At 34.3% G+C, this 25,292-nt stretch overlaps 1 protein-coding gene across 3 annotated transcripts in view; it reads right to left on the reverse strand.

Annotated features, from left to right (window-relative positions):
* The window catches only part of SULF1 (sulfatase 1), a 196,098-nt gene that overhangs the window by 45,343 nt on the left and 125,463 nt on the right, over positions 1 to 25,292 (reverse strand). For all 3 annotated transcript variants that reach the window (XM_023495970.2, XM_031946284.1, XM_031946285.1), the window contains 3 exons: positions 22,336 to 22,487; positions 19,247 to 19,416; positions 956 to 1,106 (listed from right to left, as the gene is read on the reverse strand). In XM_023495970.2, the coding sequence (XP_023351738.1) occupies positions 956 to 1,106; positions 19,247 to 19,416; positions 22,336 to 22,487 (473 nt within the window). The remainder of the gene's footprint in view (positions 1 to 955; positions 1,107 to 19,246; positions 19,417 to 22,335; positions 22,488 to 25,292) is intronic.

The raw sequence follows: 25,292 nt of genomic DNA on the forward strand, positions 1-25,292 counted from the left end.
TCTTTTTTCAGTCATAAAGTCTTCCCTTAATCAGATATCTGTCATCAAATTATTTAATGCTTCCCTAATTTGTTCATTATATCACGCTTTATGTTTAAATCATGTACCCATTTTGATATTGATACATAGTATCAGTCTATACCTCAATTTCTGCCATACTGCTTTCCAGTTTCCCAGCAGATTTTGTCAAATGGTGAGTTCTTGTGCCAAAAACTTGAGTCTTTGGGTTTATCAAACATTAGGTCACTATGATTATTCACTACTGTGTACTTTGTACTTAATTTATTCACTGACCTACCACTCATATTTCAGCCAACACCAGTTTGTTCTGACGATTACCACTTTTTAATAGTTTGAAATATGATATAGCTAGGCCACCTAAGCCTGATATTTTAATAAAATGATTTCTTAAGCTTCTTTAGATATCTATTTTACTAAGTAATCTTAATAATTGAACTCTCTGTCTCCCTGGAGGATAAAATCACCATTTGACTGATTTGCTTGTCTTCATCAATTGCACTATATGTTCATCTGAGGCAGAGGAGTCAAATAAATTAATATGTTTAAAATTTACTTAAGGGCCATTTTTTCAAATGTTTACATTTTCATCACATGATAATTTTTGGCTAAGAAGAAAACTTTCTGTAACATGTCATTTTGAAGATGCATCAAGGAAACAAATTACTTTATTGTTGCCCTTTTAGTTACATGTTCTTCTTGTTTTTCTTCAAGCTGTGCCTGGCTTGACTTCCCTCAATTCTACTTGAACCATAAATAGAAAAGTATGGGGGGGGGTGTGGAAAAGGTAGAGGCATGATGAAGATGGGAAGGGTATCACAAATTAATGTCCTGAAATGCAAGGAAAATGTGAAAAAGCAAAAAGCTTTCATGGAAAAGGCAGGTGACACAGGAGAGAAAATAGGAGGAAACCTCCTTGTAGATTTTGTGTGCTTACCCTTTCTACAGAGTCATCAACTGACATCAGAGTCTGAAGCCTTTTCCGCTGCAAAACATTTGTAAATTCCATGTGGATGGGCAGCATGGGTCCTGTGTACTGCATAATCCAGTGCTTATCCATATTTGGTGCATAGTTGTAACTGGGAGTACTGAAAATAGCCAGGAAGGAGTCTTAGTGTATTTTTATACTTAGTCACTTACAGAAACTCAGTAATAAGAGTCATGAAATAATCTTTCATGGGAAGCAATTAAAACATCACTAACACATCATTTTTTTCTCTCCAGACTATGTCTTCTTTACTTACAGGAATTGACAAATTACATTGAAAACTGCACTGGGAAGTCTTCTCTGATTCCTCTGGACTGAAGAACTCTTTCCCTTCTTGGATCTCTTATAACACTAAAAACACATTCTCCCTATCCTTTCTTTCCTATTAGCCTACGAAGTCCTAGAGGATAGGAAACATGTCTTATCTTAAATCCTAATTTCCCTAGGCTATGCATAGAGTTTAGTTCTTTTTATTTTATTTTTTAGGTTATTGATGTACAATCATATTTTATATATTTCCAAATGAGTCATGTTAGGAGAGAAGAATATGTCATAAGGGAAAAACTATTAGAAAGAAAAAAAGAAGGGAAAAAAGGTGAAAATAGTGTGCATTGATCTGCATTCAGTTTGCATAGGTCTCTCTCTGGAAGCAGATGGCACTTTCCATCCAAAATTTAGTAGGATTGCCTTGAATCAGTAAATTGCTGAGAAGAACCAAATCTATGATAGTTTATCATCCCATAATCTTTTTGTTGCTATGTACAATGTTTTTCTGGTTCTAATTGCTCCACTCACCATCAGTTCATATAAATCTTTCCAGACATTTCTAAAATCAACCTGTTCATCATTTTAAAATACAACAATAATAGTCTATTACTTTAATATACCATACTTTATTCATCCATTCCTTAGTTGATTGACATCTAACCATTTTCCAATTCTTTGCTACCACAAAAATCTTATTTTTTTGTGATAAAAGTGAATTTGAAATCATTGCCATCTGAAACATCATTGAAATCTCTGGAATTATTTCAATTTAAACTTTTAAATAAAGACTTGCAACTGACATGCTCTCATTTTAAAAGACAAGCCTTTTAATGTTCTCTATGATCTCGATAGAACTTACCTTTCTAGCCTGATTTAATAGGTTTACATTTTACATGTTCTGCATTGTAGTCAAACTGATGTTTAGCCTTTCCTGATGTCATCTCACTCTCTCCTCCCTATCTATGTACAGGTTATCTGCGTTGAATGAACTCCCTTCATATTCCTGCTGAAATGCTTCTTTTCCTTGAAGTCTTATCTCAGAAGATACCTCTTCCATGGTGTTTGTAGGGCTGTCTCTTTAAAGCTTCATGAACCTCTCACTTCTTTTTCACTTATCACAAAAGTTACTTGGGTAAATGTCTTAGGCCTTCTGATTAGATTGTAATTTCCTTGAGAGCAAGAGCTATGTTGATCAAATGTATTGATAAATACAATTTATCAAATGTAATTGATAAATTACAATTATCAAATTGTAATAAATTTGATAAATGCTGTTGAACTGAACTTTCATTTTGGTTTGTGAGGTAAAAGATGCATTATCCAGAGTATTGTTGTTATTATTGTTCAGTCATTTCAATCATGTCTGATTCTTCATGACCTCATTTGGGGTTTTCTTAGCAAAGATAGTATAGTGGTTTATCATTTCTTTCTTTTAATAGCTCATCTACACATGAGAAAACTGAAGAACAGGGTGAAGTGACTTACCCAGAAAGACACAGTTAATAATTGTCTGACGCAAGATTTGAATTCAGGTCTTGCTGCCTCCAAGCTGCTCATTATACACAATAACATGAATACAATTATATTTATGCTCAATGTCTATAATGAATAAATCAATGTTTTCCATAGCAATATGAAATCATACCATATGTGATTCTTTATTATAAAGTTAAATATCCCATTTTCTACAGGACTCCTTTGCCAACCCCTCTAATTAAAAATGCCTTTTCTCTATTGTTTCCTATTTACATGTCTATGTAGTTTGTACATTTGTTGTCTCTCATTAGATTGAGAGCTCTTTGAAAACAAGGACTCTTTTTTGCCTTTCTTTGTACCCTCAATGCTTAATGTAGTACCTGGCATTTAGTAGGCACTTAAATGTTCATTGATTGATTAATTAAATTATGTTTCCATAAATACTTGCTGTAATATGGATAAATTATTACTTTTAACATATGATTTCTTTAAATTTATTCCATTTCTTAAGTGCTATATTTCTACTGTATACAGAGAGACTTCATTATTCAAGTAAGTTATATCACAGTTAACTAAAAGATCCTGCTTGCTAAAGAGCATCATGGGGGAAAAGGCAAATCTTACAGCCCCAAAGACCTAATTAGAAGTTCTACTTCTGATACATACTGGATATGTGACGATAGACAAGTTACATAAACTTTCAGTGCTCTCTAAAGCTATAAATTAGCATGGGGAAAAGGGTTCTGGATTTGATATCGGAGACCCTGGTTCAAATTTCAACTCTGCCTGTACTAGCTGTGTGACTTTTGATCTCAGTTTCTTCATTATATATTTTTGTATGTACACACACACACACACACACACACATAATAAGGGCATTGGGCTTCTAAGGTTCCCCTACATCTATGATTCTATGAAATGTTTGCTAAGTTTCAATGTGAATAACACCTATGTATTTTGCACAATGTTTCTGGCAGTTATAGTAGACTAATCCTGCATTTCCCTACTGCTTTTATATTATGACAATATTGGGACTGTACATTATTTTTCACCTAGATTACCCAAGTATTAGAGATATATCTAGATGCACAATGGAAATAAATCTTACCAAGGGTCAACATATCATTACTATTAAGTCAAAACACAGTTCTGCAAAGAACTCCTTGATCGGAATGAATATCAAAATCCTGGGCGAGTAATAAAGAAAACTGAGAGCTAATTGCTGCCAATCCTGAAAAGATCATAGCTAGGATAACTTTTAGGTTTTATTTGTAAGTCCACTTGAATATAATCCAGTAATATTATTCAAGAGATTATTATTCCAAATAACAAATTATTCATTTTAGGTTGAGTATGTTCAGACATTTCCAAATGAATTATAGACCTCACATATAAAATTCATCCTATAATGGCCCAATTCCAGTGTGTTATTTTTCCCAAGAGACACTTAAGCCTAAGAGAATGTGATTATCTGAGACACCTTAGAGTTACAATTACAGCAATGAAGAATTTTGAAAGGAAACAAGGCATGTAAATACATTTTTATCTTTTCCTCTTCTTCTTTTTCCCACTTTTCCCCTTCTTTACAGGAGATCTAGGGAAAAGCTTTTTGCCCACTTCTATAACAGATCCTGCTCCAGACAGCAGAAAAGTTCATCCCTGATTCTCCACTCTAATATATTCATATCCCATTTTTCTGTCAGTGAATAAATATTGTTCTTGAATGTAGATGAAAGTATCAGTAGGGAAAGCTCATAAACTGGCTCAGATTACAACATGGCACTTATCACACAAATAATATCTTCAAAAAGGTTAGATCCCATGTACCCAAAGTCTTAAACTATAGTCTATCCTAGGAATTTCCTGGGCACTCTGTATTAAGGCAAAAATCACTAGTGGAAACTTTTAGGTAATATCTTCCTGTATTGTTGAGGGGGAATTACAGAACACATTTTCTTCTACTGTCCAGTAAGTAGATGACTCATACTGAATGGTTCCCATGAACAAAGTATGAAGGAATCTTTCCAGATCCAAAAACTGACTTGTTTTCCACCGGCTTGATCAGGGTCACTGAATTTCAAGAACAGATGAAACAGCAAAAGCTCTTTTAGTTAATATTGTGATTTTATGACTTTTATTTAAGTAATGAAGTCTTCTTGTTTATTAAAAACCAAGTTTAGGATAGGCTGCAGCCTAAGGAGAAAGAGAACTAGTTTAAATTCAGAAGGCTTGCTTTCTAATTTTAGGCCTATCTCTTATTGCCCACATGACCTAGAGTAAGTTGCCCTCTTCAGCCTCAGCTATTTTAGCTATAAATTGAGTAGGTTGTATGAGTGGGTTGTACTAGCTGACCTCTGTGGTCTCTTGGTGAGCTAATTCCTATGATCCTACTATTCTCACATTGGGTATGTAAGAACATAAAATGTTCCTTCTCCTGGAAAGGGGGTTACTATGCATTCCTTGGGATGTTTTGTAATTAGAAAAATGAGAAATCTCTTTCTCTGTTAACAGGTTTTCAAATTGTTTACTGATCCATAATTTTAAAAAGGGTGTTGCTATACCAGAATAACTTTACCATGTTTATTTTTAATATTCAAATATTCTCTTACTTATATAATGGCAAGAAACTTTAAATTAAAAATCAATTGGTTAATTTTTCTAAATCAGAAAACCAGTTTCACATGATTAAAATTTTTATAGTAGGATTCAACTGTGAACTCATAATGAGTTAATGATATTGACACCAAATATGCTAAGGTGTTTTGTATTATTTATTCAGTCTTATTTGGTAAAGTAGGTAAGATTATTGTGAGCTTCATTAAATTTTTTTTTTTTTATTTTAGAGGCAATCAGAATTAAGTGACTAGCCCCGGGTCATACAACTATTGAGAGTCAGAGGTCAATTTTGAATTCTGATCTTTCTGATTCCAGGGTCTATGTTCTATCCACTGTGTTACCTAGCTGCCCTGTGAGCTTCATTTTTGTAAATTGGGATCCCATATTTGGGAACAGATTATGTTTCATTTAATTTTATGTGGGAATTCATAAAAATACAAGGCATATTGCCAAAATAATTTCTTTTCTTTCCTTTTTTCTTCCCTCACCTCCTCAACCCTCTCCTCCTCTCTCCTTTCCTCTTTTCTCCTCTCTTCTCCTCTCTTCTCTCCTTTTCTCTCTTTTTTTTTTCCCTTCACTTTTATAGTATGACTTTGTTCTCCAAAGAAGAATTCTCACAGAGGAATCTGAAGCATAGGGTAGAAAAGTCAGTAAAGGAGAATGCAGCTTTATTTTTCTGGAAAAAGACAGAAGCTAATCCCATGAACCATCAGTTTTCTTTAGAGATCTTAGACAGGTTGACTAGTCACTTAAAAAATTACAAACTTTCATCCTTAGATTATCAAAAATGTAGCCTGTAAGATAGTACTTTAACACATGGCCTCCTGCCCTGGCTTTAACTGATTTCTTTTTTTAGACTAAACAAAATTCTTGTTTGCAATTCCCAAAGGCATGTAAGTATTAGATAAACAACTATATTATTAAAAGCTAAAGGAAAAGATACATTTTTTTAAAAAACCACTTAAGTGACATAGACTATGAAAAATCCACATTTTTGTAAAAGTGAAAGAAATCAGAAGTCTCTCAGGTCATTGGTCCTTCTTCCCTATCACCCAAAGATGGAGAGTTAGACCTCTTTCCATTGAAGCTCTGGTAGCTAATTCTGAGTCACCATCAGTCCTGCTTTATTAACATTTAATATGGTTATATTTATCACCTCCTTGTTATTACTTCTCTGAAGTGAAAAGAAAAAAAAGGGGGGGAAGAGTTCTCACTTCTTTATTCTTTCTACCTCAAGCATCCTCTAATTTGGTCAATTTAGAATCTATTGAGAATCGGATAACAATGTCAGTCCTTTCTCTGAGGACTATGTACCCACTAGGGGGTAGTAAATTGCCTTATTGTTGGAAAATCAAATTTATATCGTGGTAACTAGTGGCTGCTATATAGGTATAAGGGATAATTTCCAAAATATTAAAGGCATCCAAATTCATGTCATTTTTTTTTTTTTAAAGAATGGGGTGGTGGTGGCAAGATTCCCTTTTACTCTCCCTTCTCCATCCCTATTTTATGATTTTAATACCCTTTACTCTTGTCCTCAGGGATAAAGCATTTGATCTTCCCATTCGCCTACTGACCTTAGGGCATATGCTATTATTTAAGTGGTTCATGACTAAGGTGGGCAAATGTAGTTGTATGTATCAATCATGCTAAGGATTTATTCCTGACCTGAGTTATAATTTGGAGAAGTTACTCGGGCATCTCTAGAATATCTCTGGTAATTTTGGGGAGAGGCTCTCTAGACTCCAGAATAAACTAAACTTTCCTGTCCTTCTTGAGGAGATTTCAGAATGACCATTTTATCCGGTTTCCAAGGCTAGAAATGGTATAGACATATGGTTATTTCTTTGCTCCTAATAACAGAAATTATATTTGAATTCATGGTTTCTGATGTTAGGTCTAGGGTTCTATCTACATGCTATCTTCCCTCTCATATAAGTCCTAAAATTTACTCTGATCTATATTAAACTTGAATGTAACTAACTACTTTGGGTTCCATTTGAAAACTTCCTACCAACCACTAAATAAATATTTGCTCTAAGTATTAAATCAAACCAGATTGTCAAAGATAGTGGTGTCAGAATCATATAGAGATGGACCACTAATCCATATGTCAAGATCCCTGTGAGCTGCATATTGACTTTGTTTCAAAATGTAATATTATTTATGTTTTATTGTGTTTTTATTTATTTTGTTAAATATTTCCCAATTACATTTTAAGCTGGTTCAGGCAATACTGGGGAGTCTTGTACTCCCACAGTATGTTTAACACATCTATGCCTCTTATAGGATTTATTGGAGCTAGGGTAGATAGACAACAGAATTGGCTTTTTACTTTTTCCAAAACCAGTAGCAACAATAAAAGGGTGGAATGGGGCCCAATTTTGATTTTTGGAACTCAACTGGATTTAGTTTTTAAAAATCTCCCTGAAACATATTATTCATATATTTTCTGTTCTGGAAATAACTTCTGTTGTCTCTCTGATAAGGTGTATTTACTAAGTATAAGGTAGCTGAATTGTATTTCTTCTAAAAGAAAGTATAGTTTAATAATTTTCCCAAGGAATTCCATTTTTCTTTTTTCAGTACTGAGTTTCTGGATTTATTACCCAGTTCATTGCATCACTAGATTGTGAGCTCCTTGTCTTTTTGCCTCTTTTTGTATTACCAGTGCTTAACACAGCTCTTGGAGTAACTAGATGGTACAGTGTAAAAAGTTGTAAATTGGAATTTAGAAGACTCATCTTCATGAGTTCAAATCCAGCCTCAGATACTTATTAGCCTTGTGACACTGGGCAAGTCATTTCACCCTGTTTGCCTCAGTTTCCTCATCTGTAAAATGAGCTGGAGAAGGCAATGGCAAATCGCTCCAGTATCTTTGCCAAGAAGACCCTAAATGGGGTTATAAAGAATTAAACATGAGTGATACAAAAGAACAACAACAAACACAGTTCCTGGCACATAGTAGGTACTTAATAAATGCTTATTGACTTGAATGGAAAAATCACTTAAGTCCTTTAGTTTATCTTTTTCTATGTATCTAAATTTCTTTGAAAATAACATTTTCTTTCTAATATGTTTTATTTTGCTGACATGCCTTGAGGTATTTAAAAATCACAGATTCAATCATTAGAGAATCTGAGCTGACAGACATCTCAGCAGCCCAATCCAACTCATAATAGGACAAGAATCCCCTATAAGACACCTGGTCATCTAGTATCCAATGGGGGCAATGTCTGTAGACCTAATAATGAGACCTTTCATCTTGACAGGCAGAGACCCATGAAGGGTGATCAGTTCCACCTAGGTGACAGTTTCAACAGAATCTTGGTTTATAGTATATAACACACACACACACACACACACACACACACACACACACACACATACATATATATATATATATATATATATTTCAGCTGAGGCAATTGTGGTTAAGTGATTTTCTCAGGATCATACAGCCAAGAAGTGAAGATTTGAACTCAGGTCCTCCTGACTTCAAGGCTGGTGCTCTATCCACTGCACCACCTAGCTGCCCCTATAAGTTCTATATTAAAACCATACCAAGTGTTGCTAGGAATTTGTAGTTTTTTTTTTAACCAATCCACAAACTTTGTTATCACTATATTAATATTCAATCTTTTTCTAGCATTTTATATTTGGAAATTATTTTTAACCATTTGTTCAGCCTCAATGAACAACAAGCAGTAACAGTTTTAGGATCATGGTAATATCATCAACTTTATTTGAAAAAGTCATTTCCCAGGTCATAGAATGAGACAGTGATACTCAACAGGGATAAAAATTGTCTCCTGTGTGAGTTTTCACTAACACTGAACTGATTTCACTGAGAATATTTTTTCCTTCTCCAACTAAAATATAGTCACATAGCACTGATCAAGATTTAGATATAGAGAAAAAGCATGTAAAATATATTTTCCTACAGATTTCCTAAATTAGCTTGCAATTATCAGCTAAAAGATTACACACATACACACACACACACACATACACACTCATATTTTAACTAGTTTTGTGACTGAAATTGAAGCAGCGTACTAAGAATGCTGGGAATTTATTCCTTGATCTTTTATTTTCCTATTTTATTTTTGGTTAGACAACTTTGGGACTCAGTTTCTTCATTTGGAGAAAGATAGGCTCAGACTAAATTATCATCAATGCTCCTTTCACTCCTGATTCCATGAGTTTAATAATAACAGGATGTATTTTAAAAAATGATGCTGTCATAAAATAATATTTGATGGGGGTGATCTTAATGTATATTGTTTACATGGAAAATTTCAGTTTAACTAATTTAACAATCAATAAACATTTATTATCCTCAAAAACATTTTCATTCTTGTATTTTTGGAGGAATTGTAATGATATATCATAAGATTGGGATGGGATAGCTATTTATTTTAGAACATTTCCCCTTAAGGAAACTCTATCAATGTAGGATGGAATCTGACACTGATAGTCTTAGAAAGATATCCAGAGATCTGACATGTTAAATGATCATATAGTTCAAGATCATATAGTCACTATGCATCAGAGGTAGAATTTGAACCCAGAGCTTCTGGGCAGGAAGGCCTTTTCTTTACTTAGCATGCCCCACTGCTTCTATATCTAAAACAAATTCTTATAAAAATGAAAACATTCCTTACACTGTATTAGTTACCTATTTTATGGATGAACTTTCTCTAACACACTGTTTTTTCTTTTTTTTAATTATAAGGCAGTTGGGGTTAAATGGCTTGTCCAGCAACCCACAGCTATAAATTATTAAGCGTCTGAGGACAGATTTGAAATCAGGTCCTCTTGAATCTAAGCCCTAAACTCTATCAACTGTACCATCTAGCTGTCCCTATACTGTGTTTTTAAAGCCTCACCAATTTAAGATGATCCTTGTATTTTAGAGGAGTATTAGTATTATGAAGTCTTATGTTTTTCTTCAATTAAAGTTTGTGTAAACATGTGAGGTGATGGAAAAAAAGAAGACAACTTCCTTAATAAATAAAAAGATGTAAATTAAAACAATTTTGAGGTGCCACCTCATATCCCTCAACTTGGTAACAAAAATTATTTGCAGTTAAGATATATAAAATGTCATGCTGGCTATGTCATGGAGAAATAGGTATACATTCTTTTTGGTGAAATTGCAAACTAGTAGATTTTTTTAGAACAGTATAGAATTACACAGTAAAATTACAAAAATAATAATAGTAAGCTTTGTTTTGCTGACATGCCTTGAGGTATTTAAAAATCACAGATTCAATCATTAGAGAATCTGAGCTGACAGACATCTCAGCAGCCCAATCCCTGGAAGTGTTATAGAAAACAAAAAAAGGAATGATCTTTTTCAAAGATTTTGATGATGGCATTATTTGTCATTGCCAAATACCTGAAGCAAATTATATGTTTAATAATAGGGGAATTGTTAAATAAACTGTGCTTTAGAAACATATTACAATACAATTAGAATGAACAAGTATGGGAGATATAAAAAAAATCTGGAATAATTTTTATGAAATGATATGAAGAAAAAAAGTATCTGAAAAAAACTACCCACTGTGATGTTAAAGAGGAAAAGTGAAAGGCAATGAATGGATAAAGAAATCTCTTGGAGATGTACAGGAATACCTGAAAATTTGCTGTCATAACTCATGCCTTGAGAAATCATTTATTTAAATGCAAATAGTTCCTATGTAAATTTAATTGCCTGTATTGCTCTCTCATATTAAATTTATAATAGCTGGTTTAAAAAGGAAGGAATGGAATAGGAAGGAAGGATCAAATCAAATCAAAATAAAATTTGAGAGGAAATTTCTCATGAGGGAGCATATACAGAGTGGTCTAGAAATTAAATTATCTTCCATTTTCTTATTCTACTTAACAGCAGGTACATTTCATATAATAAATATGTCCTCAATAAATGTTTGTTGATTTGAATTGAAGTAAACAGATAGAACTCAATTATGGAACTGCTCTTAAGGGACAGAGTTCGAAACTCATATTAAAGTGAGGGACATGACTGTGGAGATGGGAGACAATTTCCCATAAATTCAGTTGTTCCAATCAGAATAACTGAGTCTAGGATTTATCAGGGGACTTTATGCAGATGGGATGGCAAAATTCTTTAAGAGCCAGCAGCAACTGACAGGGTTTCTTCTATTGCTGAAATTCTACACTATATAGGAAGCCAAGTGCTATTGAACTCCTGCCTTATTAAACAGTGCCTCCTGTCATATGTGACTGATAATCTCTTCTAATTCTTAATCTGTAGGCATAACCTCTAATCTCAGTTTGTAAAGCCAACAAGCTGATATTGAACTGGTTTCCTTCCTTTGTTGGGGGAAAACACTAGAGAAACCTGATATAATGCCTACATCGCAAGAAGGTCAGATGGCTATAACCTAAGGCTAGATAAAAGGGATGGTGCTTGGCCACCAAGGAAGAAAAACCTGAGGGGAAAATATTCACATTACATTTCTCTAGTCCCCAATAGGTGGAGGCAATAGCTTCTTGCTCTGTTTTCCTAGGGTCTGCCAGATATTTCTGTGAGACACTTAACTTCTTCCATCCCTTTTTTGCTTGAATGTGCTACTTGGGTTTTTGCTTCAGAAACCAGCTATTCAGTAGCTTCACACACCACCACTGGCATTTTGTCTTCAATTTGTCTCACTTCTTTTGTATGCTGACTGAACTCTGAACCTGAGCAGTCACTCACTGGAACAACAAACTCACTCTGACCCTCTCTGGCCCTTTCCTTTGGGGGAGCACGGGAAACTTCAACAATAAAGATGCCAGGAATTCTGGACTGCTGAGACAGACAGGGAGACAGAACTACCAGCCAAGTGTGAGTTCCTTAAAATGCCTAAGGCTAAGCAGCAAATGGAGCCGGATTAAACATTTACACTAATTCAAATTTTCTCCACATCCTGAAATTTCCTATATTTACACAAACTCAGTCCTCAGATTCTGCACCTGGGATTATAGCATAAACTGGATTGATGCTTATTCTGTCTAAACTTCATACTGACTAGAATGTAACAGCTATGTTTTTTTGCATTCTATCTCTGTTACAACTGGTCCATTTTGCCATCTCATTTTCCTCCCAAAGAGAACAGACTGTAGCCTACAGATGCAGTGAATGAAATTATATAGCGGACTCTACTTTATAAAATTGTCCGTTAGTAGTTTGTACCCAAAATGAATGAAGGTAGAAAAAAACCAAAATTTTCTTGTTGCAGTAATATGTATATGCTGGTGCTATGAAGATACTTTCCTTCAGGACCTTAAATATAAATCTGGAAGGATGCTCAGAAGTGATTTTGTCCAGTCCTCCCAATTTACATATAGAGAAACTGAGGTATTAAAATGACTTGGACAAGTATCAGAGGTGGGGACTGAACAAAACTCATTGCTTTGACTACTCTCCCATTCCTGATTGCTATTAGTAGATTACCTCTTTGGGGTTCAGTCTCCTCATATTTAAATGAGGGTTTTTAGATTGAAGGACTTCTCTATCTCTAAACATCACAATTTGTGCCTTCCCTAACCCCTTCAGAATCTAAAGAATCTTCCTAATGTATGGCATCTGACCATATCATTTTTTTGCTCAAATCAGTCTTCCTCATTCACCAGTGACTCCACATGTAGGATAAAATATAAAATTCTTAACCCAACATTTAATTCTCCCTTCATTTACTTTATATTATACCCAAGCTGGACTACTAGGGATTTGCTGATCCACATTTCCTTCTATGCATAGATGATCATCTATGTTAAGAATGTAGCTCCTCTCCCACTTGAATTACTTTTTTTTCTTTGAGATCCAGATTAGGTGCCACTTTCCCTATGAGTCTTTCTTATTTCCCTGCTTACAAGCCATCTCTTCCCTCAAATTTTCCTATAGTACTTTGGACCTCTATTTTCTTCTATCACATTTTATGATGTAACGTAACACTTGCTATACATGTGGTACACAAACTACTTTCCTCCCAATAATTCTTGGACGTATGAAATGTAAATATCATTATCCCTGTTTTCTAAAGGAAGAACTTGGGCTCTGGTAAGTGTCTTACTGAGACAGATAACTACGAAGAATTAGAGCTGGCATTTGAACTCAGGACTCAGATCTGAAGACGGGAATTTTTGAACTATGTTGTGCTGCTCCACATGTGCTTTCATTCAACAAGAATTAACTAACATCTTCTTTGGGCCAGGCATTGTCCTAGGTACTAGGAGTCCAGATGAAAAAGTGAGATTATAGCCTATAGATACAGTAAATTAAATTCCCTGTCCTCAATGAACTTGAATTTTATCTACTTTAGACCCTATAGTAGACTATAAGTTCTCCATATACAATGATTATTATTTGTCATTTTTGTATTCCCAGTGCATATAGCAGGTACATAATAAATGTTATTTTCAATATGTGAAACTGAATTTTAAGTCAAGAAAATGCTTCTAAACAATTCAGAGACTGGAAATTCAGTAGAGATGTGTTTAAAATTTTTTTTTTTTTGTATATGCAGAATTAAAAGGGGAGAGGGGACAGAGAGGCTCTTGAATTGACAAGAAAATACATGAGCAGAGCAGATTCCATCAAATTTGGTCAAGTTCATCAAAAATTAGGTATTATAAAAATTAGATATTTTTATCTCAAATGATTATTTGAAAATAAAAATTCATCAATATACTTAAATATGCTTAATCACTACTTAATATTCAAGTTACATTTATTTATTGCATTAAATAACAAAACCTTTCAGTCATTCCTTTTCATTCTCTATCCTATTCATTCTCATTCATTTCTCTTATATAATCATAATATGTAGGATCAGAGACAAAAGAGATGTTAGGGATTTTATATTCATTTTTCCTTTTTACAGTTAGGGAAACTGAGATAAATTCAATGCCTGGTTGTATAAACAGTAAGTACGTCCTTCCAAGGCAGCAATGAAAGCTGAGGCTCATAGTTAGGAGGAGATTAACATAGGTAGGAAGAAATAGGAAATGCTGAAGAGCTTTAGAATGGGGTCCTATAGCAAGATCCATAGCCAGATGTGACAATACTTTAGCCTCTATTGGGTAATGCTGCTTTGACGCATGATTTAATGTATAGTCTGTAGGAGTTTATAGAGTGGCCTAGAAACCCAACTAATATATAACTTCTCCACTCAAAATCAATCAATTGGATTCCAAAGAGTCTTCCCAATTTATGCCATCTGACCATGTCATTTCCCTGCTCAAAAACCATCAGTAGTTACCTGGGTTCTGCAGAATAAAATGTAAACACCATAGACCAACCCTTAACAATTTACAATATGGATCCAAATTCTTTCTTCGTGCAATTTATAAAGCTTAATCAAACTATTAGGGATTCACTGATCTACCCTCCCTTTGTCCATTCCTACAATTAATGAATGAGATCATTCTGGGCATACTTATAATGCAGTTCTCTCTCATAGTGGATTCCACTTGCTGGAATCATTTTGGTATCTAATTAATTGGCAAGTTCAATTAAAAGGAATAAATTACACACAGAGAAATTTCAGCAGTTTTATCTTTAGGTTGCTATTTTCCTGCTGAAGATTTAAGGATTTCTTCAATGAACAAGAAAAAATAATGATACTCTAGAAAGGCGTAAGTGGAATCTGGTATTGTCTGTTTAAAAGACTCTTTCCATAATTAATTAAAAATCTAAATAGATTCTAGTTTCTTAGCAGCTCAAGAAATTTTCAATGATCTTAGAGTATTCTCAAAACAATTTATTTAACTTTAATCAAAACAATATTTGCCGTAACTCTTTGGCACACTGGATATGTTAATTTCTTGAAGTTGAACAAATATTGATAAGATTTGGCAGCTCCCCTTGGGTTCACTGAATTGGTGAATCCTTATTGTGTACTTGCCAAAATAGGGAAATGAGTACAAAAGTGGGGCTCTTGAAAAATTATTTTTCTTGACAAAATATTAAAGAGTTTGGAAGTAATTTTTTAAAAAAATTTAAAATCATCTGAGAAAACAGGACCATTTCTAAGGTAATATTACTGTGATACAAACATACACATTTCATGATTATTATTTTTCTTCTAAAATCTGATTTGATATCACTCATTGATGCACATATACAAATACATACATACTCACATTATATATTTATAAATATTAGCCAGCCTGGTAAATAACTGAATATGGATACCTTAGCCGTTGCTAAGCTAGCTTACTTCAGAGAGGATCATTACCAAAAAGTCAGTTGCCAGATGATGAATTTTTTCAGCTACTGAAAATCATGAAGGTTACCTATTTGATCACAGAGGAGTTCAGATTTACTTTATTGGAGGGAATACCTAAAATCAAGAAGCATTTATTAAGCATTTACTGTATATTTTACACTGTACTAAGTGTGAGGGATACAAAGAAAGGCAAAAACAAACTCCCTGTTTTCAAAGTGCTCACAATTGAATGGGAGAGACATCGCTCAAACAATTATGTCTAAACAAAGCACACATACAAACACATTAGAGTATGTACATACATACAAATATATATTTATCTATCTTGTTTATACAGTTTTCATGTTGTCTCTCCTACATATGTGCATATATGTGTATATATACATATATATATGTATATATATATATATACACAAATATGTACATTGAGATAGAAACATAAATATATTATGGACATATGTTAGGGTGTTATTCATGTTATTTGTACGTAGTTTTTGCCAGTTGTTTCCCGATAAATACAAATACAGAAACATATATTTCTCCACACGTTTGGGTATATATGCACAATATACAACATATATATTATTTGTGCATATATATATGTATCTATGTATATATATATATATATATATATATGCATGTGATTGCATGTTTTCTCTCACATCAGACTTTGAGCTCCATGAGATCAGGGACCATTTTTTGTCTTTCTTTTGTATTTCTAGCATTTAGCACAATGTCAGAGTCCTTAATAAGTGCTTATATGCTTGCTGACTTTACAAATTCCTTCACTAATATAGATCTGAACACCCTCACACCCAGGGCTTAATAGATGGTTTTCATCATTTCCCCTTGGCTGAAAAAAAAACTCATCTGGCAACTAATTTACTTATAATAACTTCCTCCTCATCTCCCCCCTCTCCCCAAAGTGAGCTAGCCTGGTCATCAGGTAAAATCCTGTGCCATTTGCCAGGCTAGTGTGCACCTGAAGACTTTTCCAGTCATACCTTATGATCTGCTGCTCATAACCTTTAAGAACTCAGTCACCTCCACACCACAATGAGACCAATGGGGAGGACTTTAGGGGAAACATTGCTATTAGCTGGTTAATCTTTTTTTTTTTTTTTTTTGTTTAGTGTTAACAAGATGAAAATCAATGTAATATTTGAGTTAATAGATCTTTTAGTAAAGATTATCTTCTAGGAACTGTATTAAATAGAGGTGTATGTCCCATTTTAAGAAACCTGGATATGTAAAAATCCAAAATGAATGGGCAATTCCTCACATTCCAAAAGGATTGTTTGCTGTATAAAAGGCTTCTCCACAGGGTTTCTTTGACTAGAGAGCTCCTGTGGTGAAGGTAATGCATCACTCAATTAAAAGGAAAAAGTTATTTAAACACTTTCATAATGAAATTCCTGATGCATAATGTGACAAATAAGCAAATGATTAAGGAATGCAATGTCTTCAGATAAGCAAAGGAATCATAAAACACTGAAGACTCACGCCTTTAATGCAGGTTACTCAAGCTAAAATATAATGTGAACAAAAATAGACAAAAGGCAGTCCCTGAGAAAAGGCAGCATTACTTTCTAAACTTTACTCCAAACAGTATAGCTATGCCCTGCTTCTACCTCCCCTTTTAACTTAAAGCATTAATGACTAAGTAATCACTTAACAATCATCAAAAGAACACAAAGTAATAAAGAGATACAAAGACTGACAAACCAAAAGCCAATAGAAATTACTCTGTTTTGTTTAAGATATTCCTGTCTGGGGTATCAAATGGGAATCAGGGCACACATCCAAGAAAGAGCTTTTTCATTAGTCAATAGACTGTGGACTCTGAAGTCCAGTCATAGCAAGGTTTTTTTCTGTTGGTTAAAGTTAATGGGAAATCTCAGAATCTGGGATTGATAAATTGGAAGTGGTCATACCCTCTGGCAGCATGGGTCAGCAGAGGACTATGAGGTGAGAAACAATAATGACACTGTGGGAAAAAATAATGCTTCCCTACTCTTAACATCATTTGGGGACAAAAGTTCCTTATGCTCTATACTAATTATAATTCTAAGGAATTCAACATTCATCTCCCAAGTATCTCATATTGGTTATAAACTATGTGGGACATATCCCCAGTCTATATTCTCACCCCAAAGTATAAGGGCTGCCAGCAAAAAATTGGGACTAGATTAAAGATCATATGTTACTTACAACCACCAGAAAGAAAATTTGCCAGATAATATTAGCATAGAAATGTCTGTGCTTCCAAAAAAGCCACACCTTTTGATCAACTAGTCGGTAAAATTAGATTTGGATTAGACTCTTTACCTAAGGGCAGAAGAAAGATATTTGAGTAATACAACTCTGGTACATTTATCCAACCACTCCCACCTCCTATAAAAAAGGGAGGCAACATGTTAAAAATGCAAGTATAGTATACAGGTGTGGGTTCATTTTCACTAGTTAAACAACCAATCAATCAGCAACAATCTATTAATCAGAAACTACAGGGCAGGATCTATGGTATGCTAGGCATACAAATAATGAAATGATCCTTACTCTCAGTTAACTGGCCAAGTATCTTAGCCTAACAGACTCTGTTTCCTCAATTGCAAGACAGAAACAGAACAAAGCAGTAAAGGCAGCTAGGTGGTGCATTGCATAGGGTAACAAGCTTGGAATTAGAAAGATTCTGATTCCGAACTCATCTTTACGAGTTAAGTCTGACCTCAGACACCTACTAGTAATGTGATCCTGGACAAGTCACTTAACCTTGTTTACTTCAGTTCCTTCATCTGAGGAGAATGAATGAAATGGCAAACCCCTGCAGTATCTTTGCCAAGAAAACCCCAAATGTGGTCATAAAGGGTCTGGCAAGACTGAAGTAACTGATCAATCATCATCAATTTCATGAAATGAAAACTACACTGGATCTATATATAATTAAAGAACTCAACCTCTTAAGCTTACTACTATATGACCTTGAACAGACCACTTAGCAGTCCCTTCTTGTTATGATCTCATGATCCTTACTTACACTACTTATCTCCCAGAGTTGTTGTGAGGAAAGTATTTTGCAAACCTTAAAATTCTATGTGGGTGATGTTATTGTAATATCTTCTTATTTTAAAACCATGTTTCCTTCTCTAATAATGCCCCTCCCCCCAAAACACTCTAAGGGAAACAAATTCATGTTGAACAGCTGCAATCAAAGTATTTACCCAAAATGAATTCACATTCACTTAATCATATCAAGTTAAAGTCTGCTATTGGGAAGAGCATAGCTACCTCGGTTTTATTTCATACCTCTCAGAACAAGAATATAGAAATGAATTCTTAATAGCCCATGAAACATCTTAGAAACTTAGTGAGCTTTCTCATCATTAACATGTAGCTAGCCTGGGATATTGGAACTAGTCCTCAAAATTCCAGAGCTATATATGGCCCTTTAATTCTGCTCCTGGTTACTAGGGGCTATTTATTTAGTCTAGCTCATTCTTTTTCCCATGGTTAAGCCCCACATTCCCACCACATTAACCTGCAGTACAGAAAAGAACTGGGAGAAGGTAGGCATTGGGAAGAGGTGAACAATGGAAAATGTCCCATTTTGTTGGAATCCAGATTTTATTTTACTTACATGTGCTGAGAAGCATTTGGATAGAGGTCTGAGAACTGTGGTGCTGAATCCTCAGGGCCATGGGGTGCAGCATGGCTGATAACCATCATTATGGGCCTATGGGGATACATTCTCTTAGACATTTTGAAGTAATTAATGCTCTCGTTAGTGATTAAGTCTGTGAAGTAGTCCTGAAACATACATTTGATACAAAACAAAAATTACAAAAGAGGTGACATCAAGCACATCACATTCTCCTCCTGACTTTCAGAAGAAATTCTGTTAATGAATTACAGTCTAAAGTAAGAAACACAATTCAACCTCCTGGGGAAGTAGTTGCTCTCCCATAAGAAACACTTGCCACTTGGGCAAATTATGTGGAAAATTGCTAGATAAGGATATACATGTGTGAATGAGTGAGTATAATACACCCTTACTTATGTATGCTTACACAATACAAATACAATAATTTTTATCCTCTATAGAGACTACAACTTAGATATCAGAAAAAAAGGTTGTGTTTACTTAAGATAGTCATCAGAATTGGCAACACACATGTTTCTAGCTATGAAACACCGGATACATATTTCATTCTTAGGTTTTGTTGATGTAATAATTTGACAAGTAATTAATTGTTCCAAGTGCAGGAAACCACCCACATCCAGTCCTAATTTTCATTTACACAACCTCTCCCTAATCCCCCTCCCCCAAAGAAACAGCTTTCCTTCCTTTAAATTAATCTTACATTTCTGGGACTAACACAATAATCACTATTCCAAAATGGCTGCCAAAATACAGGTGCCCAGGGAAAACACTGATTTTTTTTCATCAGTGGATTTATATTGAAACCTCTATATGAATTTGGATGTGGCTGATTCCTACTGATCCTGCCCTTTTAATTGCCTAGTTAAAGAAGGACAGATGCCAGGAACAGAGCTGCAACTTGTTAATAAAATGGCTCAACCCAGAGTCAGGGTGGCTAATGAAATGCTACAAGGAAGAAAGAGGAAATGAAATCAAAAAGAGAAAGAAGAAAAGATGGAAACTTAAATTAAACCACCTGCCTCCCCTAGGTCAACATGACTGGCCTGGAGGGGGCTCTAGTATCAGCTTCATTGAGAAAAAGTTCGGACAGTGTTCACAATTTCAAATGCTTCCAGACATGATTTATCACATGTTGTAGATTCAAGGTTCTAAACAGCTGCAAAAGCAGTGCCTGAGGGGGCAGCATGAGTTATATGTCAGCATTGGCACAGGCCAACCAGCTGCACCCTTCCTTACTCTCTGCCATTCTTCTCTCAACATGGAACAATCTTATTTGACACAGTAGTCTTTGACATTTAATCTGCCTTAATAATGAGAAAGAGATGCTAATTTAATATTTTTTTGGGAAATGGTGATTACCTTGTAGTCCTCAGAACAACAGGGAGGTAAAGGTTAATAACTTGAGCAGTGAACATGAAAAACACTCCCATAGATAATAAATACAAGGGTATAAATTAATGGACTTAGTTCCAGCCCTATTTGAGCCTTAATTGTGTCAGTAGTTAGATGCATCACCTTGGGAAGGCACTTCCCTCTCTGTAGTCTCAGTTTCCTCAGGAATGTAAAATGAGGAGCTTGAACTATGTAATCTCTAAGGTTCTTTCCAGCTCTAAAATTCTATAAATCTATAAAAAGAACTGAGCATTCAGTTCATATTGTTTTTGGAGGCTCAAAAAATTGTAAAAGATAAAATGTAACATAAATTTATCTACATTCAAATAGGTCAATTATATGGCAATTAGCATGAAATAAATCAAGTAGACCAGACCTTCCTATTCTAGTGCATTTTTATTTTCTCTAGAGAGTTATTCATTTGGGAGGTTAAGCTTATTTTTGATATTTGGGAACACAATATGATAAATTGGAAAAGGTGGATTTGGTGAGAATATATGCACACAAATCTTTGCTCTGACTCTGAATGACTTTGGGCAAGTTCCTTAACCCCTTTGTGTTCATTTCTTAAAGGAGGAGTAGACCACATAATCTACTAGTTCTCTTCTAAGTCTAAATGGTAGATATGGCACATTTTTAACCAAAAAAAAACAAAAAACAAAACAAATAAGCCTAATGAGGAAGAAAATGGTCATGACTCAGAGAGGAAAAGGACTTTAATGACAAATATAGTTCAATCCAATTATAATTTTGCAGATCAGGTTCAAGTATTTTTCCCATTAATCTTCATCTGTGACTTTTTCACCTTTATATGGGGCAGCAAACTAAAAACCATCATTGAAAAATTGCAGATCAACTTTTGTATTCAAATATCTGAACTTAAACATATTTATAGTCATTGGTGAGTCATAAAATATATCCCTTTCTGTCACCTTGGAAATCCCAGAATTGACTCCAAGTAGTGAATACTGTGAAATATTTGCAAAGCATAGGTCCTTCTGTACAATACAAGCCAATTATGGCAAAGAATGAATATAGGAAGGGCTGATTTCCAGTCCTTGATTGTTTTATACCTCTGTTTCCATTCTGTCACTAGCAAGCTATAAGACAATAGGCAAGTTAGATAACCTCTCTGAGCCCCAGTTTTCTTATCTTTGAAATGGGAATAATAATACTTCTATTATCTAGAATTTTAGTGCAGATCAAATGGGGTGATGAAGGTGATGAGTTTTGTTAAGCTTAAAAATGTTCTACATGCAAAGTGTTATTTTCTTTTATTAACCTAATTTTTAATTTATTAAAAATTAATTAACTTCCTTTTATTAACTGGGAAATTCAGACTTAACAGACAAAATTCTTTTGTAATGAAAAAAAGTTCAAATAAACTGCTTTTTAAAATGAATAAACATGGAAAAATTAAATGTCAGTACTTTTCCGTATACTTTTATCAAAGGTTTATTTCTCCTCATCATAAAAAACTTGGAAAACTAGTATTCCTTGGGACATTTCCCTACCTATATTCCAAAATAATCTTAAAATCACTAATTTTTACTATAAGAAAAAAATGCAATATAGGTGGGGCAAGCTCTTTGAAAATGCTTCTTCCCCAATCCCCCCCCCCCCCAACTTAAGAATGAGTTAATTGATGTTGTGTCAGAGAGTCTGGAAATTACCTTGGCATAATCAAATCCATGCTTCTCTTTGATGCCATTGCGACAAACAGTGTAATTATAGAAACGAGAATTCTTGATTAATCCAAGCCACTCTCGCCACCCAGGAGGGATGTAGCTCCCATTATATTCGTTGAGGTATTTCCCAAAGAAAGCTGTAATGTAGGGAGGTTGGGGGTGGAATGTTAATTTTTCATATGGAATTACCAGTCACACAAAGGCAAACTAATATGAAATTATAATTTTATTAAGAAATGGCAAGAAATAATAGAATTTATGTTAACATGACAAAGCAATAATATTACAATTATAGAAGTTTATTATTTTGAAAAACTGAGTGCAACAGCCATTTTCCTACTGGAAAATGAAAGAAGCATCTAATGCTAGGCATCATATCTGCATAATAAAGCTCACAGCTCCCTAACTGAGCTCCTATTATTTTAATGCAGCAACAATTCTACTAGAACTAATTTAAGAGGTGCCACTTAAGTTGAAGAAACCTATAGCAATTATACTCAGAGAGAAACTTGGACTTTAGTGAACCACTTTATGATATAGACCTTAAAGTTTCATTCATTCTCTTCCTCTCTACTTCATCCATTCAACACATATTTATTAAGTACTTACCATGCATGAGTTATGGTGGAATGAATAAAATATAGTGTCTTCCCTTAATTTTAGTGTCGTATGTTTGTGTATGAGGAGGAATATTAGAAATATAAATAAATACCTGTTCTATAAGACAAAGAATGGGGCTAGAAGGTATCTACAAAATGCTATTGGGGTTCAAAGGAGGGATAAATGACACATAGTTTGGAGGAGAAGATCAGGAAAGGATTCATGAAAGAGGGGGCATTTGAGATTGAAATATGAATACGATTTCTGACATGGGGAGGGCAGGAAATAGTATGAACAGTTATGAGTGAAGTGACAAGAAAGAAAGATAAACCAGGCTTATAAGAAAGTAAGATAAACTGGATAATGAAAGCATCATGGAGAGGACAGATTCTGAGTCAGGAAGAAATGAATTCAAGTCCTACCACTGGCACATAGTGGCCAGGTGAACCTAGGAAAGTCATCTAAATTCTTAGCTTAGATGCTTGGTGCATCTAGCAGTGAGACAGCGAGGTGGCACAGTGAATAGAATACTAGAGCTAGAGTCAGGAAGACCTGAGTTCAAATGCAGCCTCAGATACTTACTAGTTGTGTGACAGTATTGAAATAAGCTACAGCTTCTATGAAGTAGAGATGAGTGGGGAGTGTATGCCAGGTATGCAGGAAAGTCTATGCAAAAGCAAAGAGATAGAAGAGGAAACTATATAGAAGGAATAGTAAATAGATCAGTTTGGTTGGAATATAGAGTGCATAATTATATATAATAATATATATATATGTTATAATTATATATGTCATAATTTGAGAAAGACTGGAACCAGATTGTAAAGGACTTCCAAAGTCATATAGAAGAATTGGTATTTTATCCTGGAAGCAACTGGCCAACTGGAGTTTCTTGAAAAGAGTTAGAGTTACATGGTTAGATTGACATTTTTGGAATATCAACTTGGCAGTTATGTGGAAGATGGTTTAGAGAGGAAAGATACTTGAATGAGGAAACTAATTATGGGATTACTACAATATTTTGGATAAAACATTATGAGGTCATGAATTTGAGTAGTTACTATGTTAATAGAAAGGTAAAATTCACAAGACTTGGAGACTGATTAGATATGAGGGATGAATGAGAGTTTCTGAGTTTTGAAGTTAGGTGACTGGAAGGATGGTGATGCTCCTAACATAATTAAGTGAGGTACAAAAAGGAAAGAACTTTGAAGGAAAGATGGGTTCTTCCACAGACATATTGAGATTTGATTTGATGATGTGAAATTCAGTACTGAAATTCAGGAAAGAAATCAGAGCTTGATAAATATATATAACAATGGTCTTCATGGAGATAATAGTAAAGCCAATGGTTCATAAAAGATGCCCAAGAAGTGTAGAAGATAAATGGGTCTAAGACAGAGCCCTGGGGTACAACCATGAATAAGAAATAGGTATGTTGATGATCCTATAATGGGGCGTGTAGTCAGGTAGTAGGTAAAACACATGAGAGAAAAGTCTTGAAAAAACAGGAAGAGCAATATGTATGAATGAAAGAGGAAATCAAATGCTCCAGAACTGCCAAAAGGATGAAAGTGTTCGAAGACCATTTGATTCACTCAAAAAGGTGAGCATACTGATGTCCTTTTAAGACTTGATAAATTGTGCCAGCTATCCTTCTTGGTCTGAATAAGTTTCAGCTGTGGACAGCTCCCAGCTTTTGCTAAATCCTCTATTTGGAAAATACCTTTGTCTGAGAGGTGGAATATTTATTTGGCAGTCAATTCCACTTCACAGAATCCCAGTCTTGCAAGGCTTTTCCTTATGTCCTCAGTTAAATCATTAACATGGTCTTCCTCAGGAAATTACTTTGTGTATACATTGTATTTACTTTTTAAAATTCATGCTGTATTCCCTGAATAGAATGTAATCTCCTGTTTCATTTTTAGCATTGTAACAACAATGCCTAGAGCAGAATGGAGGCATAATAAATACTTTTAAAATTAATACATTAATGCACTTAATAAATATTTGCTAAATTGTTGTTTGAATTAGACAATATTGTTGAATTGTGTTAATAGATAGTTGCTACAACTAAAAATTATAGACAGGATGTAATCTAGGATCTGTATGATGCAAGTAGTTTTCATAGTGATGAAATTATATTTCTTTGATATTCAAATTGATTAATCTAAATTACCATAATTCATATTTTCATGTATTGCTTGTATCAAATCTTGACTCTAATTTTAAGATAAATGATATCAAACGAAAGTGATGGAAAAGGATAAATAAAATACTTGATATATATGATGGTATCCTCCTATTAAGATAGGTTTTTAAATTAGCTATTGTTCAGGGCT

The sequence above is a fragment of the Sarcophilus harrisii genome, chromosome 1, assembly GCF_902635505.1.
Source record: "Sarcophilus harrisii chromosome 1, mSarHar1.11, whole genome shotgun sequence".
Classification (NCBI taxonomy): Eukaryota; Metazoa; Chordata; class Mammalia; order Dasyuromorphia; family Dasyuridae; genus Sarcophilus; species Sarcophilus harrisii.